The following is a 22,048-nucleotide window of genomic DNA, read 5'->3' on the forward strand; positions in this document are numbered from 1 at the left end:
AAGAGAAAACATCTTTAGCTTTAGCCTTGAGTATCCTGACATTTTTTTTTTGTTTTGTTTCTCAAGTTCTAGAATCATATTAAAATCATTTGATCACGAGACCAAATTGTGAATAGAAGATAGAGGCTTGGAGTTAGGAAGACCTAGAATTGATTCAAATCCCTTGCAGAATTGCTATTATATTGGCGCCAGTTGCTTTAAGGTAACTTGATACATGTAGATTAGAAAGATACTTTTGTGGTATTCTATTCCATTCTTGCTAACTGATTTGGAAGCCAACATCTTGCAGTATAAGAAAAAACTGCAGTAAACCAGTTCAGGCTCTCACTATAGCTTCTTTTGTATTTAATAGCCTACAAGGACTTAGGATAAGGTTTCTTATTGTCAAGTAATTTTTTCCATAGAAAACTTGGACAAAGAATGTTCTAGAAACTTTTCTTTTTAAGATAACCTTCAGCTGGAACCAAAAGTAAGAAAGGGGAATGTAAAAGATGACGAAAAATGGGTAGCATTTGTAGCGTTTTGAAAGATGGAAGTGAGGAGTGCTGTTAGGACTAAAGTACAGAATACAACTTTGTACTTGACTCACTTTCAAAATAACACTGAAATTTCAACTAATTTGAGCTTATCCTATGGTAGTATGTACCACACTCTAGAATAAACACGTTTACTTAACTGTATTTTCTCCCCAAGACATATGTGTAATATTAAACAAATGTATTCTGTTTATCAAATTGATGTTTCAGAAGTATATATACATATAAGACAATAAACATTTTTTTATCCTCTGTGCAAGAGCACTGTCATAAGATGCAAAGTATAGATGAAATACAATCCTAACTGAGAAGGATTCTTAGTCTAATAGAAGGGTTAGTTGAAAATGTAGATAGAAATAAGTTGCAAATACAGATGGGGGAAAAATCAATAGAGTTACAAAACAGTGTTCTATGAGAGAGAGAGAGAGAGAAACAGCCAAGCAGTAGTGTCGGCTGGGCCAGCAGATCAGAGAAGACTGCAGCCCTGAGCAGTAGTCCAACCCAGCTTTTTTATGTCTTACTCTCATCCAGAGGGCAAAAGGTGAACTTCCTTTCCCTTACTGGACTCGGAATTAGGTAGAAGGTGGAGCCTGAGGAGATCAGGATGCAAATTTTATGTTAAGAATGGGGATCCTAGGGGCGGCTAGGTGGCGTAGTGGATAAAGCATTGGCCCTGGCGGCAGGAGAACCTGGGTTCAAATACGGTCTCAGACACTTAATAATTACCTAGCTGTGTGGCCTTGGGCAAGCCACTTAACCAGGGCCGGTGCTCTATCTGCTGCGCCCATCATTTTCATTCTTAAACCTGCTGCTCTTTTTCTAACTTTCCTGTTCTGACATTGCCATTCATCCCTCCCAGACAACAAACTTTGGAGTTGGTTTGACTCTTCCCTTTCCATCACCCTTCCACATCTAGCCAGTTACTGCCCTGTTGAATTTTACCTCTATTATATTTCATCTCATTCATCCCTCCTTGTACTGTTATTAGAATTTCTCAACTGTCCATTCTTCAGACAGCTGCCAAAGTAATCTTCCTAGTACATATCCCTGCTCAAAAACCTTTAGTGCCTCCTTGATATACCATTTAAGGCCCTCCACATTCTGACACTAAACTACTTTCCCCATTTTATTTCACATTACTTATTATAAGTGCAAACATGGTATAGTGGAAAGATCAGTAGATTTGGAATTAGAGGACTATCACCAAATCCTAGCTCTGCTACATGCTATTTGAATAATCTTGGACAAGTTACTTAAATTTTCTGTGCCTTAGATACTCATTTATAAAATGAGGGAATTGGAAATAAATCACCTCTAAAGTCCTTTCAGATCTAAATCTATGACTCTATTCACCTTCACCATATATCATTGCATGTGCACACATACACTAAAAAGTATATTGTAAGGTCTTTGAGGTCAGGGACTGTGGTTTTTGTATTATTGTGTCCCCAGAATCCATCACAAGACTTTTAATCAATAAGTATTTATTGATTGTATGTAATAAGTATTTATTAAAAATAGCAGCCAACCATTAACAAATTTGTTATGTGCCAAACATTTTGCTAGATGAAAATCGAGAGGAAAAAAAATAACCTCTTCTTCTAGGGAATTAACATTACATCCAAGAAACAAGTTGTTTGCCTATAAACATATACAATGTGGTGGATGAGAACTAATAGTTTTTTAATTGAATTTTTTTCAATTACTTGCAAAACTAGCTTTTTAACATTTATCCATTTGCAAATTTATGAGTTCCACAGTGAGGAAGGAAGGGAAGGTGGAAGAAAATGTGGAATGACATTGTCCATTGCAGGTCTCTCAGTATTGTCCTTGATTTCTGAACTGCTGAGAGGAGCTATATCCATCATAGTTGATCATCTCCCAGTGTTGTTATTAGTGTGTAAATTTTCTCTTGGTTCTGCTCACTTCACTCAGCATCAGTTCATGCAGATCTTTCCATCTGAGAACTAATAGTTGAGAAGGACCTTGCAAAAAATAAGGAAATAAATGTTTGTTAAATTCAATTGAATTGAGTTCCATTTAAAATAATGACCTTACAAGGTGCAAAGGACTTAGTTCTGTACAAATTATTTCAGTGGTGCTATACAAAAGGCATCAGATCAGTATATCCAAAGAGAAGCATTTGTAAGAACTTCCAGCCAAGGATTGACCCACTATAATCAAATAGAATTAGATTTAGATTAATATCTCACAAAAAGTGCAATGTGTTGTCCTTCATTTTCTTTCTTTCTTTCTTTTTTTTGTCCTTCATTTTCAAAGACCATAACATCGGAGATGATCCCATGACAAGCACATGAGCTGGATTTGAGTGAGGGGGTATTGTGCTAAGTCACCAGATTCATTTTCTGCTCCAGAGCTATCTGGATCCAATGACCAGATATGAATCAGGACAACTGGAGAGTCCCTGGATGCCAGGCAATCAGGGTTAAGTGACTTGCCCAAAGTTACACAGCTAGTAAGTGTCAAGTGTCTGAGACCAGTTTCGAATTCCTCTCTTCCTGACTCCAAAACTAGGGCTTTATCACTGTGCCACCTAACTGCCTTGTAGCACAATAAGCTCTAAATGGATACATGACCATATGTAGTCATAAATTAGAGGAATGGAAAAGGAGGTAGCTTTCACAAATAGAACTGGGGAACGAATTCTTGAATAATAATAATAAAGCATGAGAGACCCATGGGAGATAAGATGCACTATTTTGATTACATAAGATTGAAAAGATTCAGGGGTGGCTAGGTGGCGCAGTGGATAGAGCACCGGCCCTGGAGTCAGGAGTACCTGGGTTCAAATCCGGTCTCAGACACTTAATAATTACCTAGCTGTGTGGCCTTAGGCAAGCCAATTAACCCCATTGCCTAGCAAAAACTAAAAAAATAAAGGGTATATGGGTAGGAAATGTATTCCTTTTATATTTTTTCCTATTATTTATGTAGTTAATTTTCCAGCTAGGTGAAATGGTAGTTTTCAGTAGAAAACAAACTAGTATAGGCCATACATGTAAAACCATGCTAGACATACATTCATATTAATCATATTGTGAAAGAAGAATTAAAGCAAAAAGGGGAAAGAAACATAACGCCTAAGACAACTTTATAAATTTATTCATTTATTGCAAGGCAGTGGAGTAGTAACTTACCCAAGGTCACACAGCCAGGCAATTATTAAGTGTCTGAGGCCGGATTTGAACTCAGGTCCTTCTGATTCCAGGCCCGGTGCTCTATCCATTGTGCCACCTAGCTACCCCAAAACATCTTTTTAAAAATTGAATAATATTTGCATTTAAACTCCACAATTCTATCTCTGGCTATGGATGATATTTTCCACCACAAGTCTTTTAGAATTGTCTTTGACTATTGTGCTGCTAAAATGAACAAGTCCATCATAGTTGATCATTACCCAGTGTTGCTGTTAGTGTGTATAATGTTCTTCCGGTTCTGCTCATTTCACTCAGCAGTAGTTCATACAAGGCTTTCCAGGCTGTGTTCTGAAGTCCCATCCTTTATGATTTCTTCTAGAACAATAATGTTCAGTCACATTCATATGCTATAATTTGATCAGTCATTTCCCAATTAATGGGCATCCCCTCAATTCCCAATTCTTTGCCTCTACGAAAAGAACTGCTATAAATATTTTTTAGTACATGTGGATTTTTTTTTACCCTTTTTCATGATCTCTTTGGGATACAGAACTAGTAGTAGTGGTATTGTAGATTGCATGTACAGTTTTGTTGGACTTTGAGTCATTTTAAATTGCTCTCCAGAGAGGTTGGATCAGTTTGCAACTAAAAAATGTATTCTTTTTTTTTTTTTAAGAAAGATTTTATTTATTTTTGGGTCTTAAAATTTTTCCCCTATTCTTGCTTCCCCCCCTCCACTCCCCACCCCCCACAAAAAGCAGTCTGTTAGTCTTTACATTGTTTCCATGGTATACATTGATCTAAGTTGAGTGTAATGAAAGTGAAATCATATCCTTAAAGAAGAAAAATAAAGTGTAAGAGAGCAGAATTACATAATAAGATAACTTTTTTTTCTATATTGAAGGTAATAGTCTTTGGTCTTTGTTCAAACTCCACAGTTCTTTCTCTGGATACAGATGGTATTCTCTATCGCAGACAGCCCCAAATTGTCCCTGGTTGTTGCACTGATGGAATGAGCAAGTCTATCAAGATTGATCATTGCCCCCATGTTGCTGTTAGGTGTACAGTGTTTTTCTGGTTCTGCTCATATTCGCTCAGTATCAGTTCATCAGTCCCTCCAGGCTTCCTTGAATTCCCATCCCTCCTGGTTTCTAATAGAATAGTGTTCCATGACAGACACATACCACAGTTTGTTAAGCCATTCCCCTAATGAAGGACATTCACTAAATTTCCAATTCTTTGCCACCCCAAACAGGGCTACCATGACTATTTTTGTATAAGTTTTTTACCCTTTTTCATAATCTCTTCAGGGTATAGACCCAGTAGTGTGGTATTGCTGGATCAAAGGGTATGCACATTTTTGTTGCCCTTTGGGTGTAATTCCAAATTGCTTTCCAGGAAGGTTGGATGAGTTTACAGATTGACCAACAATGTACTGGTGTCCCAGATTTCCTACATCCCTTCCAACATTGATCATTGTCCTTTCTGGTCATATTGGCTAGTCTGAGAGGGGTGAGGTGGTATCTCAGAGATGCTTTAATTAGCATTTCTCTAATAAGTAGTGATTTAGAGAATTTTTCATATGACTATGGATCACTTTGATTTCCTCAACTGTAAATTGCCTTTGCATATCCTTTGACAATTTGTCAATTGGGGAGTGACTTGTCTTTTTTTTTAATTTGTTTCAGTTCTTTATATTTTAGAAATGAGTCCTTTATCAGAAATAATATTCATAAAAATTATTTCTCATTTTACTACATTTCTTTTGATCTTGGTTACAGTGGTTTTGTCTGTGCAAGGGAGGTGTATTTTTTTTTTAGGTTTTTGCAAGGCAATGGGGTTAAGTGGCTTGCCCAAGGCCATACAGCTAGGTAATTATTAAGTGTCTGAGATCAGATTTGAACTCAGGTACTCCTGACTCAAGGGCTGGTGCTCTACCACTGCACCACCTAGCTGCCCTGGGAGATGTATTCTTAACCCCCCCCAAAAAAAAAAAGATAAGGCAATTACAAAAAAATAAAACATAATCTTGGTTACAGGAAAGTGAAAGGCTCCTGTGCAAACAGAATTACTCCAGTTAAGAAAAGAAGAAAAACCATTCAGCTAGGAAAAATTCTTTGTATCAAATTGTATGGTTTGTTTTAGTAATAATATCTTAATGATGCCATTACAAAGTGATGTTGGACTGTTACCTAGTGCCAGCAGAGTTGAATGCTCAAATTTTCACAGCTGTTACTGTTGCTACAGTATCTCTGATAATTTTTTCATTTGCCCCCTAATTATTGCAACAATCCCTTAATTAGTTTCCTAACCTCTAGTCTCTCCCATCTATACATGCACAACCACCTAAGTGATATACCTAAAGCAGGAATCTTAACATAACATTCCTCTACTCGGTGAGTTCAGTGGTTCTCAGTTGCCTCTAAAATTAAATATAATTTTTCCTTGTCATTTAAAACCCATCACAATCTGATTCCATCCTACTTTTCCAGATTTATTTCTTCCCATTTCTTCCCTTCATACCTTTGTACAGGTATGAAGTTAAGTGCTCCTTCCTACTTAAGGTTTTTTTCTGATTTCTCTAGCTATTAGTGATCCTTCCCTATTACCTAGTTTTTAACTTGTTTAAGTTATAAGTGTACATGTTACTTGTCCCAGTAGAATATAAGATTAAGACCTAGACCATGTGCTTTTTAAATAATTAGATTTCTGATCTCTTTGATGTGGAAATTTTCTGTTCACTTGGGATTCTCATCCATATGTTCTCCACTAAATTTTCCACAGAAGGTACAACTTGGTGAATGGGGACCTTTTCTGTTAATCTAAGTAGGCACACATGTTATCAGATATCATTATGACCTATCCCTATCCATAATTTCCTCTATATGAATGACCCATATATATTTAATAATCCTATATCCCTGTGTTGTTTTCATTTTTGTTTTTCAGTTTGTCAATAATAATGTGATGATGCCCTATACCCATTCTGTATCTTTCTGTTGCACTTTCAGTACCTGAGATTTTTATTTTCCAAAGATTGTATTCTACAATTTGTAGCCATATAGTATCATTGGGGAATTAAGAGGTCAAGTTTTGTTTCAGTTTCCCAATTGCAAGAGTAACTAAGACATAAAATCTTAACTTGCCTATTACCATCTGTTATAAGTAATAAATGTACAATTGGTGCTATGGATAGAGCCCTGGCTGCAGATACAGGAGGACCTGAGACACTTACTAGATTGTGAAAGACCTTGGGGAAGTCAATCCCATCCTGCCTTATTTTCCTCATCTGTCAAATGAGCTGGAGAAGAAAATGACAAACTACTCCAGTATCTTGGCCAAAAAAAACCAGATGGGGTTAGATATGATTGAAAGGAAGCAAACAACAAAAATTTATCTTGTTTTGAAAATGAAATTCATCATCCAATCTTTCTGGAGAGCAATTTGGATAACAAAAATGTGCATACCCTTTGATCCAGCAATACCACTACTGGGTCTATATCCTGAAGAGATGATGAAAAAGGGTAAAACATCACTTGTACAAAAATATTTATAGCAGTCCTGTTTGTGGTGGCAAAGAATTGAAAATTAAGTGAATGTCTTTCAATTGGGAAATGGCTTAACAAACTGTGGTGTATGTATGTCATGGAATGCTATTGTTCTATTAGAAACCAGGAGGGATGGGAATTCAGGGAAGCATGGAAAGATTTGCATGAACTGATGCTATGCAAGATTAGCAGAACCATGGGGGTGGCTAGGTGGCACAGTGGATAAAGCACTGCCCTGGAGTCAGGAGTACCTGGGTTCAAATCCGCACTCACACTTAATAATTACCTAGCTGTGTGGCCTTGGGCAAGCCACTTAACCCCATTTGCCTTGCAAAAACCTAAAAAAAAAATAGCAGAACCAGAAAAACTTTGCATACTATAACAGCAACATGGGGGGGGGGTGATAGATCAACCTTGATGGACTTGCTCATTCCATCAGTGCAACAATCAGGGACAATTTTGGGCTATCTGCAGTGGAGAATACCATCTGTATCCAGAGAAAGAACTGTGGAATTTGAACAAAGACCAAGGACTATTAACTTTAATTTAGGGGGGAAAAACTTATCTTATTTTGATCTTGCTATCTCTTACACTTTATGTTTCTTCCTTAAGGATATGATTTCTCTCTCATCACACTCATTTTGGATCAATGTATGCCTTGGAAACAAAGACTGACAAATTGCCTTCTGTGGGGGGGGGGGGTAAGACTAGGGGAAAAACTCAAAACAAATAAAATCTTTAAAGGAAAAAAAAGAAACTTACCTTACCTTCAAAGTTTTAAGTTCAGTACCTGCCTCATAGTCTTTCTCTACTCAGACAGATTTTAGTTTCTAAGGGACTTCCAGTCATACTCCTTCAATTTTCTAGACTTCCCAATTCCTCATTCTACTGAATTTCCAAGATCTATTCCTCCATTTTACCTCAGCTACAGTCAAAAAGGGTCACACCCTTGATCTTGTCATCAACTTCAACTAACCAAGTTCATGAGCTTCATGTTGTTTTGTTTAATTGCAATTTTATCTGCCCTATGACTGCTAACTCTGTTCTTTGTCCTTTTCATCTTCTTCCCCAAGCCACCATCGCTCTACCAGCTACACTTAATCTCCGTCATTATACCTTGATAAATCAGTTCTATGCTATATTTGAATTCCTTGTCCATATTGGTGGACTGCCAGTTCATGTTCTACCACTAATTATGCCTTACCAATTCCCCCACCACCAAACTTGGATATCTCCCCATGTGTGTCCTTTGCTCCAATTTATGTAATTCTGAATAGAACTGGAGAAAGTCATAAATCCATGCTGATGGTGTCTATTATAAATTTATCACATAATCTCAACTAGGACATTACTGCAACAAGAACTTTCTTTTACAGCTTCCTAATTGATTCATTCCTCCATTCACCATAGCAGCTATTCCAAACCTTTCATACATTTGCTTGCTTCTTCCTCTCACCTGAAAACCTTTCCTCACACTTCACCAAACAAATTGAGACTATTGGAACAATAGTCTCATCTTCTAATCACATTATTCAGAATTTTGTTTTTGTTTTTGCAAGGCAATGGGAGTTAAGTGATTTGCCCAAGGTCACAATAAATTACAAAGGTAATTATTAAGTGTCTGAGTTTGGATTTAAACTCAGGTCTCCTGACTCCAGGGCAGGTGCCCTATCCACTGCTCCACCTAGCTGCCCTATTCAGAATTTTTTGCCTTTTACTTTTCCCCCTTCTCTAACAATAAATCCTTCAACAGACATTCTTCATTCCATTCCAATCTGTATTCTCAAATAGATTATAATATCTATCACTGGCAGTCTCTCACTAATTTCAGTCTGCCATGTTCTATCCATTCTACTTCCTCAATATTTTTCACATCCTTCCCCCTTCTCTCTTTAAACCCAACTACCACACAGTTTTCATAACGTCTTGCCTGGTCTGTTGCACTTCCTCATTGGTCTCTCTGCCTCATGTCTCTACAAATTCTAATCTGTTCTCCATTCAACTGCCATAAATCTGACCTTGTCATTCCCTGTTCAGTTAACTCCATCAGGTCCCTCTTTCTTCCAGGATCAAATAACAAATCCTGTTTGACTCTTCAAGCACTTCACAGCTGGGCCCCTGCCTACCTCTCCTGTATTCTTATTCTTTTTGGGGGGGGGCATTAGTTTTTGCAAGGCAATGGGGTAAAAAGACTTGCCCAAGGTCACATAGCTAGGAAATTATTAAGTGTCTGAAGCTGGATTTCAAATCATGTCCTCCTGACTCCAGGGCTCGTGCTTTGTCCATTATGCCATCTAGCTGCCTCTTTGTATTCTTATTCTTTAGTCCACTTCACATACTCCTTGATGTCTTGATGCTGCCTTTTTATTCTTCACTTCACTTGTTGCCCAACTCTGACTTTTCCCTGACTGTGCACCTCCCCAGAACGCTTCCCTTCCAAGAATATCTTCTCCTTCATTAAAATATGAACTCCTTGATGGCAGGTACCATATTGTTTGTTGTCTTTGTATCTTTAGTGCTTATTTAACATAGTGTCTGGCACATACTAAACATTTAATAAATGCCTATAGAGTAATATTCATGTACTTTGTTTAACTTTTTCAATTGATGGGCAGCTACTTTGTTTCTAACTATTTCCCATTTTTAAAATGCTTCTATAAATCATTTGGCCTTCAAAGAAGCATTTTTATAATAATTTGTAATGGAAATGCAGTATTCAAGCAGAGTCCAGAGGATTAACTGGTGGGGAATTGTAGCATCGAGCAAAGGACTAGATCACCTCTAAGATACCTTACAGCTTTAAAATCTAGTGGGTGAGAATTAAACACGGGTATAAGAACTGAGTTTGGCAAGCTCTCATTCTCATTTTTGGGACTTTCAATTCCACTAACCTATGAGGTAAGTATATCAATCAGTCAAGGGCCAAAAGTAAAAAAAAATTATTTTTTTTAATAAAAGAAATAGAAAACATTCATCTCAACTACATTTTAATTAAAACCAATCATAAGGTAGTTTAAAATGTTTTCAAATATGCTTATTTCTTCATGTGTGCAGTCATCTAAAGGAAATATAGGAAAAGAAGTAAGGAAGAAACGAGGCAACAAGGGGGAGGGAACAGGTAGTATTGAAGATTTACATATGCAAAGAGAAATACATTTTTAATAAAAAAATATGGTTGAAAGTTTTTATTAAGAATTGCAGGGGCATGGGGTGGCTAGGTGGCACAGTGGATAAAGCACTGGCCCTGGAGTCAGGAGTACCTGGGTTCAAATCCAGTCTCAGACACTTAATAATTAACCTAGCTTGTGTGGCCTTGGGCAAGCCACTTAATCCTATTTGCCTTGCAAAAACTAAAAAAAAAAACAAAAACAAAAAAAAGAATTGCAGGGGCAGCTAGGTGGCATAGTGGATAGAGCACCAGCCTTAGAGTCAGGAGAACCTGAGTTCAAATCCAGCCTCATAATTTCCTATCTGTGTGACCTTGGGTCACTTAACTCTATTGCCTTGCAAAAACCAAAAAAAATTACATAATACCAAGGAGTTCTGGATAATGCATGAAATCAATCAAAGGAATGAAGATTACCTTCCTATCTCACTTTCTGTTAATTCATTTATTTAAGAAAAATTAATGACCATATACAATGTATTTTGGATACAAAACTACTAAGAATCCATGATGGGATTTGAATGCCAGTTTTTCTGACTCCAAATGCACCATTCTTAGCAGTTAGATTATATTATCTATTACCACAGTGTTTCTCATCAAACTTGCTTATGCAGCTTGAGCAGGAAATGGTGAAGGGTCACATCTCAGATTTCTTTTTTTTTGAAATTAGAGTTGGTTTTATTGAAAACTTTTTCTCTTTCCTCTCGCTTATTTGACCACACACACACACACACACACACACACACACACACACACACACGGTGGAGAGATAGCAATTTTAAAATAATCATTTGAAGATGCCCTTTTACATCACTTATCCGATAAATTCATCTGACCCCGAGCAAAGCAGATTTGTCAAGCTCAGCATTATCTTTCCTTAAGCTGATCCCCTGTCAGTGTCCTAAAAAAGGATTGTATAGGGAGGGGTGAATTTTTACCCTGTATTTGTAGTTTTTTTTTTACTTCTGTCTCTTTTTTTGCATTCTTTCTTTTTTTTTCAGTTTCAAGTTCTATCCCTTCCTCCAGTCTTTCCCCTATCCATTGAGAAGGCAAGCAATATTTCAGTTTTACATGTGAAGTCAAACAAATCATATTTCATATTAACTATGTCACAAAAAAGTATGAAAAATAAAGTGAGAATATTATTCTTCAGTTTGGGCTTTAGATAGGGAAAGCTTAAACCTCTTGTTAATAATTTTGACTCTCTTCTCTGGCTGGCATATAGCCAGGAAAAAAGGAGTTAGAACAAGAGAACTGACCCTGGTGGTCTGGTATCTTTTGAATGCACCCCAGTTTAGGCTTATACTATCAAAAAAGACTTCTTCACAACATGCTTAACAGACTAGAAACAGTTGTCAAATGTTTATGCTGGCTCCTTATTTCTTCAAGGTATTTTCTTTGCACATTATGATGACTTTCCTAAGTGTCTTCTATGTGATAGATTTCATCAACAAAACTTGATGGTACCTAGTCACCAACCTCCTATTCTTCCCTGTTCTAAAAAAAATCTCTTCTTTAGCAAATTGTCCAGGAACATCTTGTTTGAATACATCATCCAGGTCTCCAATCCAGAACAACCTTCTGGAGCAGGGAAACAAAAACATTGTCCTTCCAATTGGTTCTTCAGTTCCATACAGGAAAGTCTCAACAATTCAGGTGATACAATTCCCCTGTGTACATGCAAAATAACACTATTTTCTAAAATACAGAATTATGCAGATGCAACAAATGAAGAAACTTTTACAAAATTGGCCAAATATTATTGCTTGTTAATATTAAACAAGTATTTGAAATGGTGTTTTCCAATTCAAATGCAAAAAAAAAAAATCAGCTTCCTACCTCAAAGGAAACCTGGTATTTATAGAGCTTCTCTGATTATGTAACTCTCTCCAAAGAAATTTAGGGCCTGGAGTTGACTAGAAGTAAAACATACTCCCTAACTTCAGGTGACAAAGCATCCTAATTTGGGTTAGAGCCTACATATTGACTCTACATTTCCAAGACCTGGTACTTTTCACCCTCTCCCTTTTCCATTAGCCCCTCACTCCCAATCCCCTATCCTTCAATTACATAATAGGTTCAATTATTGAATAACTTAAAGAAAAAGAATATTAAGCTTCTCAACTCAGAAGAAAAGCTGAGTTCTTTCAATAGACTCAAAGCATGTAAATCCTTCCACAGGGAGGACCAGTTCTCTTGGGTAAAAATTCTCATGATTCCAATTATCGATCTGGACCGAATTTTCTAAGAGTCTTCTGTAAAGTGAACTGGAAAAGGAAATGGCAAACCACTCTAGTATGTGTGGCAAGAGAATCCCAAATGGGATCATGAAGAGTTGAATATGACTGAAAATCAACTGAAATTCTGAATCTGTTAAAGAAAAATTAGCATTTTTTTCCCTTGTTTTGGATTGTAATTATAAGTTGAAAAAATACTGGATATTTTTCTATTTAGGATACTTCAAAATTTCTGCAGGAGTCCCTATATCCTAGGTGATCTTATCTATCCAAGCACATTTTTTTGGATCGTTTTTCAAGGGGTCCCCAAGATTTTCCTCCCTGGATCCCTGCCATTGCAAGGACATTTCTGGAATTCCAAATTCATCTAATAGGAAAATACAACTCAGATAAATGAATCCTGAAGGAGGATAAGTTTCCCAAGAAAGAGGATTAAAACACTAATTTGTTTACTTGAGCAAGTAAACCTTACCCTTTGGATTTAGAGCACGGCACAATAAGGCAGGCAATTTAGATCTATTTAAAACACAACAACAACAGCAAAATAGAACTTTTTTCTCCTTTGCACTAGCATTCAGTGATGCCATGTCCATATTTCTTATTGACTTCATTATAAACACTTATATTGAATTTGTTCATTGAACAAGTATATAGACTGCAAATTTAATCTCAAAAGGCACTTAAGTATTTAAGGACTAATTTTTCCCACACAATTATAACCGAAAATAAAGAAAAGGGGAAAATTGCCATTTTTTCTTTGAAAGATTCAGAATTTCAGTCATTTTTCAGTCATCTCTTGCTCTTAATGATCTATTTGAGTTTTCTCAGCATAAATACGAAAAAGGTTTGTCCATTTCCTTTTTCAGCTCATTTTGCAGATAAAGAAACCAGGGCAAACAGGTGACTTGCCCAGGGTCATACAGCTATTGAGTATCTGAGTCCAGATTTGAATTCAGGGAGATGAGATGAACTAGAGTTCTGACTCTAGACCTGGCAATCTATCCACTATACCACACAGCTGCCCATATTCAGATTAGTATATTCAATAATAAAAATCTTAGGTGGAGAGCACAAGGGTCCCTACACATTCAGTGGATGCAGTTTTAAACAAACCTTTACAAATCACTCTGGCTTTATTCTCCCCTTTGGGATTCTAAGGGAGCTTTTTTCAAATGCTGTCACCTCAAGATTTCTCTTTCCCCACCTTTGGTTTTATTTAACCAGTTTGATCAGCTTATACAAAATTGTATTTATTTCAAAGTTGTTACAAAAATAGAAGTATAAATGTTTCTTCTCAAATTACACCACCTCTGTCCTTGGGAGTGTAGACTCAAACTAAACTTGGTTTCCACATAGCATTAGTCAGACTAAGTTTACATTCAAATGCAACCTTGCCTATTGGATGAGTTTCTGTCTTAGCTATAGATAGGCTGGGTCCTAAAACTATTCCTTACCTTCTTGCTGGACTGGTTGACCAAACAACCTGGTATGGAAACACATTCCACTTCCCTCAGAGCTCATTCAGACAGGAAGGAGTCAAACTGAGAACTTGCAGGTAGTTTTTAAGGAATTAGAACCTTTTCACTTATTCTCTTTTTTTTCCCCTATCCTTGATTGCCTTTTCCTGAACTAATGTCAGGAAAAAGGCATTTTGTGATTTCTAATCATCACATTTATAGAACCAATTTGTGTGTGTGTGTGTGTGTGTGTGTGTGTGTGTGTGTGTGTTTCAGATGAGTTGTTGTGAAGATCAAATGAGATATTTGTAAAGTGCTTTGCAAATTTCAAAATGCTCTATAATTGTTGGCTTATTATCATTCATTATTTATTGAACATTTACTTTGTTCCAGTCACTGAGGATACAAAAAAAAAGTAAAAATACAGACTGTGTTCTCAAATTTACATTTGTAATGATATAGCATGTAAATGACTAGATATATATACAGAGTAGAGGGTAGGTAATCGAAAGAGGGTAAGGTTAAAGTAACTAGGAAAGATCTCTGACAGAAAGTTGAATTTGAGCTAAAACTTGAAGGAAACTGAGAGAAGACAGAAGGGAAAGAGAGAGAACATTCCAGGTTTGAGGGATAACCAGTTCATATGGATTGTTGTTTTCAATGAACTAGGAAATAGATGCCTGTAACTGAATCATTGCAGAGTTTATGGAGGTGGCAATAAAGGCTTTAGTTTGTTTTTATTGGAAAAATAGGAAGAGACTAGGTTAAGAAAATCTTTATAAGCTAAACTTGAGAACTTTATATTTGAATCTGGAGATAATAGACACCAGAATTCATTAAGCAGGGAGATGACATGGTCAAAAGACTCACTTTAGGAAAATCACTGATAGCTGAGAGGAAAATGGATTAATAAATATATTTAGCCATTTGAAGTGAAGCTTTTCTGTTAAATTTGTGTATTTTTCAAATTTTTTTATATTTTGTTTTTCCAAATGGATATTAGGAAAGTTTTTCAGCATTCATCATATTACCCATTTTTCTACCTCCTCCCCTCAATGGCAAAGTCTGGTAAAAGTTGTACATGTGCCTTTCTGTTTAACCTGTTTACATATTAGTAATTTTGTGTATGAGAAATTAGTACTAAGAAAAGAAAACCATGGGATAGGAAGGAAAATCATAAGAAAAGTTTTTTTTTAAAGCGAACATAGTATCCATTCAGATTCTGTGGTTTTTTTGTTTTTTTCCTCTGGATGTGGTGTTGTCATCCAAAACAGGTCTCCCAGGATTGTCCTAAATCTCTGAGCTGCTGAGAGATGCTCCATCCATCAAGGTTGATCAAATCATAATGTTGTTGTTAATGTGTACAATGTTTTCTTGGTTCTGCTTCCTTTGCTCAGCATCAGTATATTTAATTCTTTCAATGCTTCTCTAAAGTCTGACCATTCCTGATTTCTTATAGAATAGTACTCCATAATATTCATAGACCATAATTTGTTCAGCATCCTCTCAATTTCTGATTTTTTACCACTGCACTAAAGTATCTCATACTATATGTTTCTTCCTTAAGGATATGATTTCTCTCTCATCACATTCAACTTAGATCAATCTATACTATGGGAATGATGTAATAGCAAACTGCCTTCTGTGGGGTGTTGGGGGGAGGGAAGTGAGATTGGTGGGAAAACTAAAACTCAAAATAAATAAAACCTTTCTAAAATTTAAAAAAACTATCGGGGCTAAAGTGGATAAAGCACCGGCCCTGGAGTCAGGAGTACCTGGGTTCAAATCCAGTCTCAGACACTTAATAATTACCTAGCTGTGTGGCCTTGGGCAAGCCACTTAACCCCATTTGCCTTGCAAAAACTTAAAAAAAAAAACTATCACAGCTCTATTGCTCTCTAATTTTTAAATTTATTCATTACTTTAGAATCAGGCATCCAGAGCAGTCTCAGTTATGAGAAGCTGTACTTTCTGAGCTTCATCTGAGGTGGTCAGAACACTATTATTACTTACTATTATTACTACTTAGATTCATTAAACTACAGTTTCTATCATCCTATTACACAGCACCAAAATATTATCTAAGTACAATTGGAAAAAAAGCTCTTGAAGTAGAAAATTATAGTAGAAAAATTAAGTAAAAAATTCAACCCTCCCATTCTTTGTCATGGATCTGGCAGCCTCATCTTCCCTACTTGAACTTCCTAATGAGTCTATCATCATATAAGGGCCATTAGACATTTCCAAAAAGAGAGCCAGTAGTAAGCTTAGAGCCTGTCTCAGGAGCATCAGACCTCATTTTTCTTTCACTTAGTGAAGATCACATTAGTCCAAAGAGAAAAAAGAGAGACAGAATAAAGAGACTGGGGAAAGAGGTAAAGAGAGAAAAGAAACAGAAAACTAAGAAAGAAAAAGAACTAAAGTTGACCATAGAATTAATATTAATTCTCCCAGCTTTGCTTTAACCTCAGCTTATTATTAAGAATCATAACCATTTCAGAAATAGAGCATTTTCCTCTTCTAAACTTTGTTAAAATGAGTAAATGTTAGCCATTTGTATCTTTCTCAGTTATTCTCTTTTACTCTCTCAACCTGTGAAACCAAGGCAATAAATTGGAGTCCATGAACAGAATGAACGCTGGCTGGAGTCAAATCTATTATCAAGGATTCGGATTCCACTTCTAATTATTATCTGTGTGGCTAGACAAATCATTTAACCTCCTTGAGTCTTGGTTTTCTCGTCTTTAAACAAGGAGTTTATTTTTGATACTGCAGAGCCATGTGTGATGGTAATTGTTTTGGCATAGGACAAAAAAAAATAAATCTTAATTATAAATATAGAATCAGGAGATATAGTTTTTTCAAATTCCTACCTGAAGAAAATTCTCACTTTAGATGTAACCATTAGCCCTATCTATAATAGAATGATCATTTTTCATTAATATTTTTCTACAGTCTGAAATCTTGAAGACTCAAATACCTCTGTTTTGCTTATTTGCTTGGAAGATATTTTTTGAAATATAGTTTCAAGGACTCAGTTTTTAAAAAAAAAGACAGTTTTGGGGCGGCTAGGTGGTGCAGTTGGGGTGGCTAGGTGGCACAGTGGATAGAGCACGGGCCTTGGAGTCAGGAATACCTGAGTTCAAATCCAGCCTCAGACACTTAATTACCTAGCCCTGTGGCCTTAGGCAAGCCACTTAACCCCACTGCCTTGAAAAATCTAAAAAAAAAAACCAAACAAACAATAAAAAAAGACAGTTTTCCCCTGCTTTCTCTTGAGTCTCCAAAGATGAAACTCATCTTACTGCTCTTATAGGAGCTGAACTTTTGCTAAAACAGTTCTTGAAATGGAAGGCAGATATGCTGATAGAAGGTAAAATTAAAGCTTTCTGTTTGACTCAAGTAATTCCCCCCCCCCCTTTGTTTTATAAAATGCGTATAGTAAACACTATGGACAACATAAAGACTTTTTGTTTAGAATCTGCATCACCCCATTCCCCCATACTTATGTTCTTCTCTCTACAGAGATAAATACATACATATGTATTTAGATACTATGTCAAAAACTTGTAATTTTTAGCCCAATTTATTGATGAATTACCAGTGTGATTGGAATTGACCCATTGAGGATAAAGGTGCTGATTTTTTTACATGCCAATTATAAGTTAATATAGAATATAATGCTCAAACAGTAGGTTCTCAAAATATTGGAACTCATAGTAAAGGTGTACAAACCATAAGGAAAAATTACCTCATTGTCCTATTTCAGTACCCAAAGAAAGTAAGGATTTTCCTTTCAGAATTTTAGAATTAGAAGGGAGCTCCAAAGGTCTTCTGATGATCAAAAATCATCATCAACTGTATTATTGTTGTATTCATTTAACAAATAAATATAAAATGTCTACTGGATGCATGTTTATAGGTATATGACTTGTTGGCTAAATGTCCTATAAGACTGGCCAAAGAGCTCAAGAATAGGAGCTTTTATTGGGAGGATCCTTTAGTTTGAGCAGTCTCTTCAACTATTTCCAGTCCACTTCTGAAGAATAATACAAGGTTAAAGAGTCATTTGAAAAGCCATAAGCATAGTCACTTAATCAACAGCTTTATTTTAATAACAGTTGTTAAATTGTAGAAAATAGAATTAGAGACAGACAAGAAAAAATGGAGAATTTAAGGCAAATTATTTATCAATTTTTTTCTTTTTTGCTGTTACTTTAGGACTGGGGTGTCTAATTTTTTTAGCTCTTCTGGTTCATCCAAGAACAAAGGTTGGGTAACCCTGTTCTCGGACATCCTTTTTTTTTCTAAATAATTATCAGGTATTGTACATATGTACATACAATCTTTGAAGTCTTGAATGTATTCTCCACAAAAACACCATTCCATGAGAATATATTCTTAAATTTTTATTGCATTTTTATAAATTGATAATTATGTACTTCAGAGATTACTGATAATATCTTCTGAAAGTACTGTTGATAATTTTTAATATAAGAAATCTGTCTGGTATAGGGAAGGATTCAAAATTTGAATAAGAGAGCCTTTGCCCTCATAGAATTTACAGTCAGATTAGTTACAGATACATAACAGGTAGACATAACACAGAGTCATAAAAGTGCATTGGAAAAGTGTAAGGAAATTGCTTTTGTATGAAGTCTTTAATGGAAAAAAGGTTATTCATTATCGATTGGTGGGTTAGGGATAGGTAAGACTTTCTGAATAAGTTTTGGAGCAGTATGAAGGATGAATGGGAAGGGTGTGAAGAGTAACGATTATTTCATTACTCAAGGTCTAGTCAGCTTCCCTCAAACTAAAGTGGCAGTGCACATAGAAGGGAATGGATTTGAGATAATATGTCACGTCCATGACATTTCAGCTGAAATAACTCTGATCTGTAATTACAAAATGCTAACTTACACAATTCCTATCCACTGTATGCTTTATAATAAAAACATCTCCATTTAATTAAGTATGATATTTATATCTTAGAGGTGGATTTTAGATCTGTGGTCTCATTGGCAAAGGATCTCTCATTGTAGAAATGCCCTTTGCTACATGTAGATAAGTTACGCTTCTATCTTGTGTTGCCCTGGGTACTATGAGAGCAACTTGTCCATGATCACATAGCCATTTGCTGAAGGCAGGACTTTCAAAAATCTTAATTCTAAGTTAGCTCTTTAGGGATTTGTACAATATATCTCTTAAAATTTCACGTTTTTAGCTGTTATGTGGACAGTCATTCCTAGTAAGCTCTTTAAATTTTTAGAAAGCCACATTTTTCTTATGAATTCTTCAAAAATGGTAAATCATATTTCAGGATATAGGTATAAGAAATATTCTATTCTAAGCTCCTTCCTTAGTAGGGATTATTTCATTCTTTGTATTTGTATTCCCATTAGCTTGCATATCTTCTGATAAGCATGTAAATGTTTATTTGTGTATTGAAGTACCTAGAACTTGAAATTTCAAAATAGACTTAGCAGTGGGAATTTTGGTCCATTTTCCAATTAACAGATGAACAGAAATATACAATTCTGGTGATTAAATGTAATCTAAGTTACTTTTTATATTTGTTTTTTTCTATCACCAGTTCGTTCCTTTGGTACAGAAGACAGACCAACAGATCGACCAATACCACCTCGTGATGAAGTTTTTGAATACATTATCTTCCGTGGTAGTGACATTAAAGACCTCACTGTTTGTGAACCACCAAAACCACAGTGCTCTTTGCCTCAGGACCCAGCTATTGTTCAGGTAAGACATGTGACAGTTTAACAGTTAATGATTCATATTGGAGTATAGTTAATACCATTAAAATTGAGGATATTTTTAAAGGTAGTGGAGTTTTATTTTTTAAGAATATGCTATAAATTATTATGAATATTAAGTAAAATTATGTAAGGCAATGAAAATTCATAGTCCAAAAATTATAGTATAAAATATATCATAAAACTTGAAAGTAAAGTATCCAAAATATACATAATTCTCAATATATTTCTCGTTCTTCATGTGATCTTACTATAAGTAAGGGGAATCCATTTTACAATTAGTGACTTTCACAAACTAAGAATTCAAGGAATTAAGGATTTTTAATCATATCTTTTATTTAGGAATCCCAAAGTCACATATGTTAAATCTAAAGTTCACAAATCTAAATGATCTAAACTAGTATTTATTCATTTTATATTTACTTTCTATGTGATTACAAGTTAAGGCTTACCTGAAATACATAGAAAATTGCTGAATCCCAGATATAACATAGCAGCAGAACTAGTTACTTAAACAGAATATTCTCTTAGCATAAAAAAAGACATTTTTCTTCTTGATCTATCTCTGTAATGCATAACTTTTTTTTTCTTTAAAATTCACCATTCTATACTATGAACTAACATTTGCCTACTCTTTATTTATCATCAATTTAATCATTTTACATTATATATAAGAGAAATATTTCTATGTTTATGAGTGATAGAAAAACATTGGAGACCTGGGTTCTAGTGTTAGCTTCACTGTTAACTCTTTGTGACCTAGGACTAGCCATGTTACCTTTCTGAGCTGTATGAAGTTTTCCAAAGTAAATATAAGACAGAGTATAATTTTCTTAAAAGAAAGAAAGCAAATTTTTTTAAAAAGAAGTTCTTAGACTTTTTTTCTTACCCATTCAAGTGAGAAGAAAGTTGCTATAGTTTTAAGTCTAATTCTTCTAGAGAGGTGCTGATTACCACCACCTGAATTGAAGAAAATCCAGCAAAATAGATATTGCCTAATGGAAAAAGAAAGTGATTATTCCACTAGAACTGTCCACCAATTTCCATCAAGAGAACTCTATTTGCACATGCCATCTTTTGTGTATAGTGAGCTATGAAATTTTTTTTGCTTAATCTTATTTAGTGAAGAAATAATCACAGTGATGTCATATAAATCTGTCTTTCAAGAACAAACATTTATTAAGCAATCAGTATATTCCATTTCAGTATGCAAAAAAGCCCCTTTATGTAAGGTGTTTATAGTCTTCAGAGGGAGAAAACATTAACTTGTTACCTATAAAAATCTAATCCTGGATTTATGGGTTTCTGTCAATAGGAGGCATATTTTAAATAATTGTTGAATAAAGAATGTGAAAATTTCACTAATTCTTGAATTTTTGCTTTGAAATATAAAAAGTCTTAAGTTCAAGCACATAAATAAGTTTTAACCACTGCTATATTTTGAAATGGAATACTAAAGAGGTTATCTCAGAAAACACTTTTCACCATAATTACTGAAAATCTTAACCTTCATTGCCTAATTCAATATAACAAGTTTTTTAATTTATCTCATTCAATCCTATAATAGAGGTGCCAATGCTTAAAAGTAGGTCATTCTAAGTGATACTTCGCAAAAGGTACCTAATTCAATCAAGCATTTTTCCTTAATTCATTGCCCTATTGACTAGTTATATGCTACTCACTCAGAATGGATACTATTACACAAAACTTCTTTGTAAATCACAGGTGTACCATAATGAAATGAGAAGATTGCTTAAGGGTTCACCATTTATATATTAAATGTGTGTTCTGAACATTCTGGCCTTTTCATTGCATTATTAAGATTTTAATAGTTGCCATTTTTTTAATTGTAGAAAACAAAATTTTCCTTTCTAACAGTGCTAATTATGAAATAAAAGAATAACATTTTTTTTTCTTCAGTCTTCACTAGGATCATCTACTTCTTCATTCCAGTCAGTGGGTTCCTATGGTCCTTTTGGTAGGATGCCAGCATATAGTCAGTTCAGCCCCAGTCCATTAGTCGGGCAGCAGTTTGGTGCTGTTGGTGTTGGTATGTGGTGTGTTTTTTGTTTTTGTTTTGTTTTAATTTACTCTTTCTTATGAAGATTAAAAAACAAATAAAATTAGATATTTCATCTAAAATCCATATTCAGAAATCATACTTGTGTCTTTTTA

The 22,048-nt window shown here is 35.2% G+C and overlaps 1 protein-coding gene across 2 annotated transcripts in view; it reads left to right on the forward strand.

Moving 5' to 3' along the window:
• LSM14A (LSM14A mRNA processing body assembly factor) overlaps positions 1-22,048 on the forward strand; it is a 52,181-nt gene that overhangs the window by 9,001 nt on the left and 21,132 nt on the right. For both annotated transcript variants that reach the window (XM_074211502.1, XM_074211501.1), the window contains exons 2-3: positions 19,696-19,859; positions 21,794-21,923. In XM_074211502.1, coding sequence (XP_074067603.1) covers positions 19,696-19,859; positions 21,794-21,923 — 294 coding nt within the window. The remainder of the gene's footprint in view (positions 1-19,695; positions 19,860-21,793; positions 21,924-22,048) is intronic.

Source organism: Macrotis lagotis, chromosome 1 (assembly GCF_037893015.1).
Source record: "Macrotis lagotis isolate mMagLag1 chromosome 1, bilby.v1.9.chrom.fasta, whole genome shotgun sequence".
In the NCBI taxonomy this organism is placed as follows: Eukaryota; Metazoa; Chordata; class Mammalia; order Peramelemorphia; family Peramelidae; genus Macrotis; species Macrotis lagotis.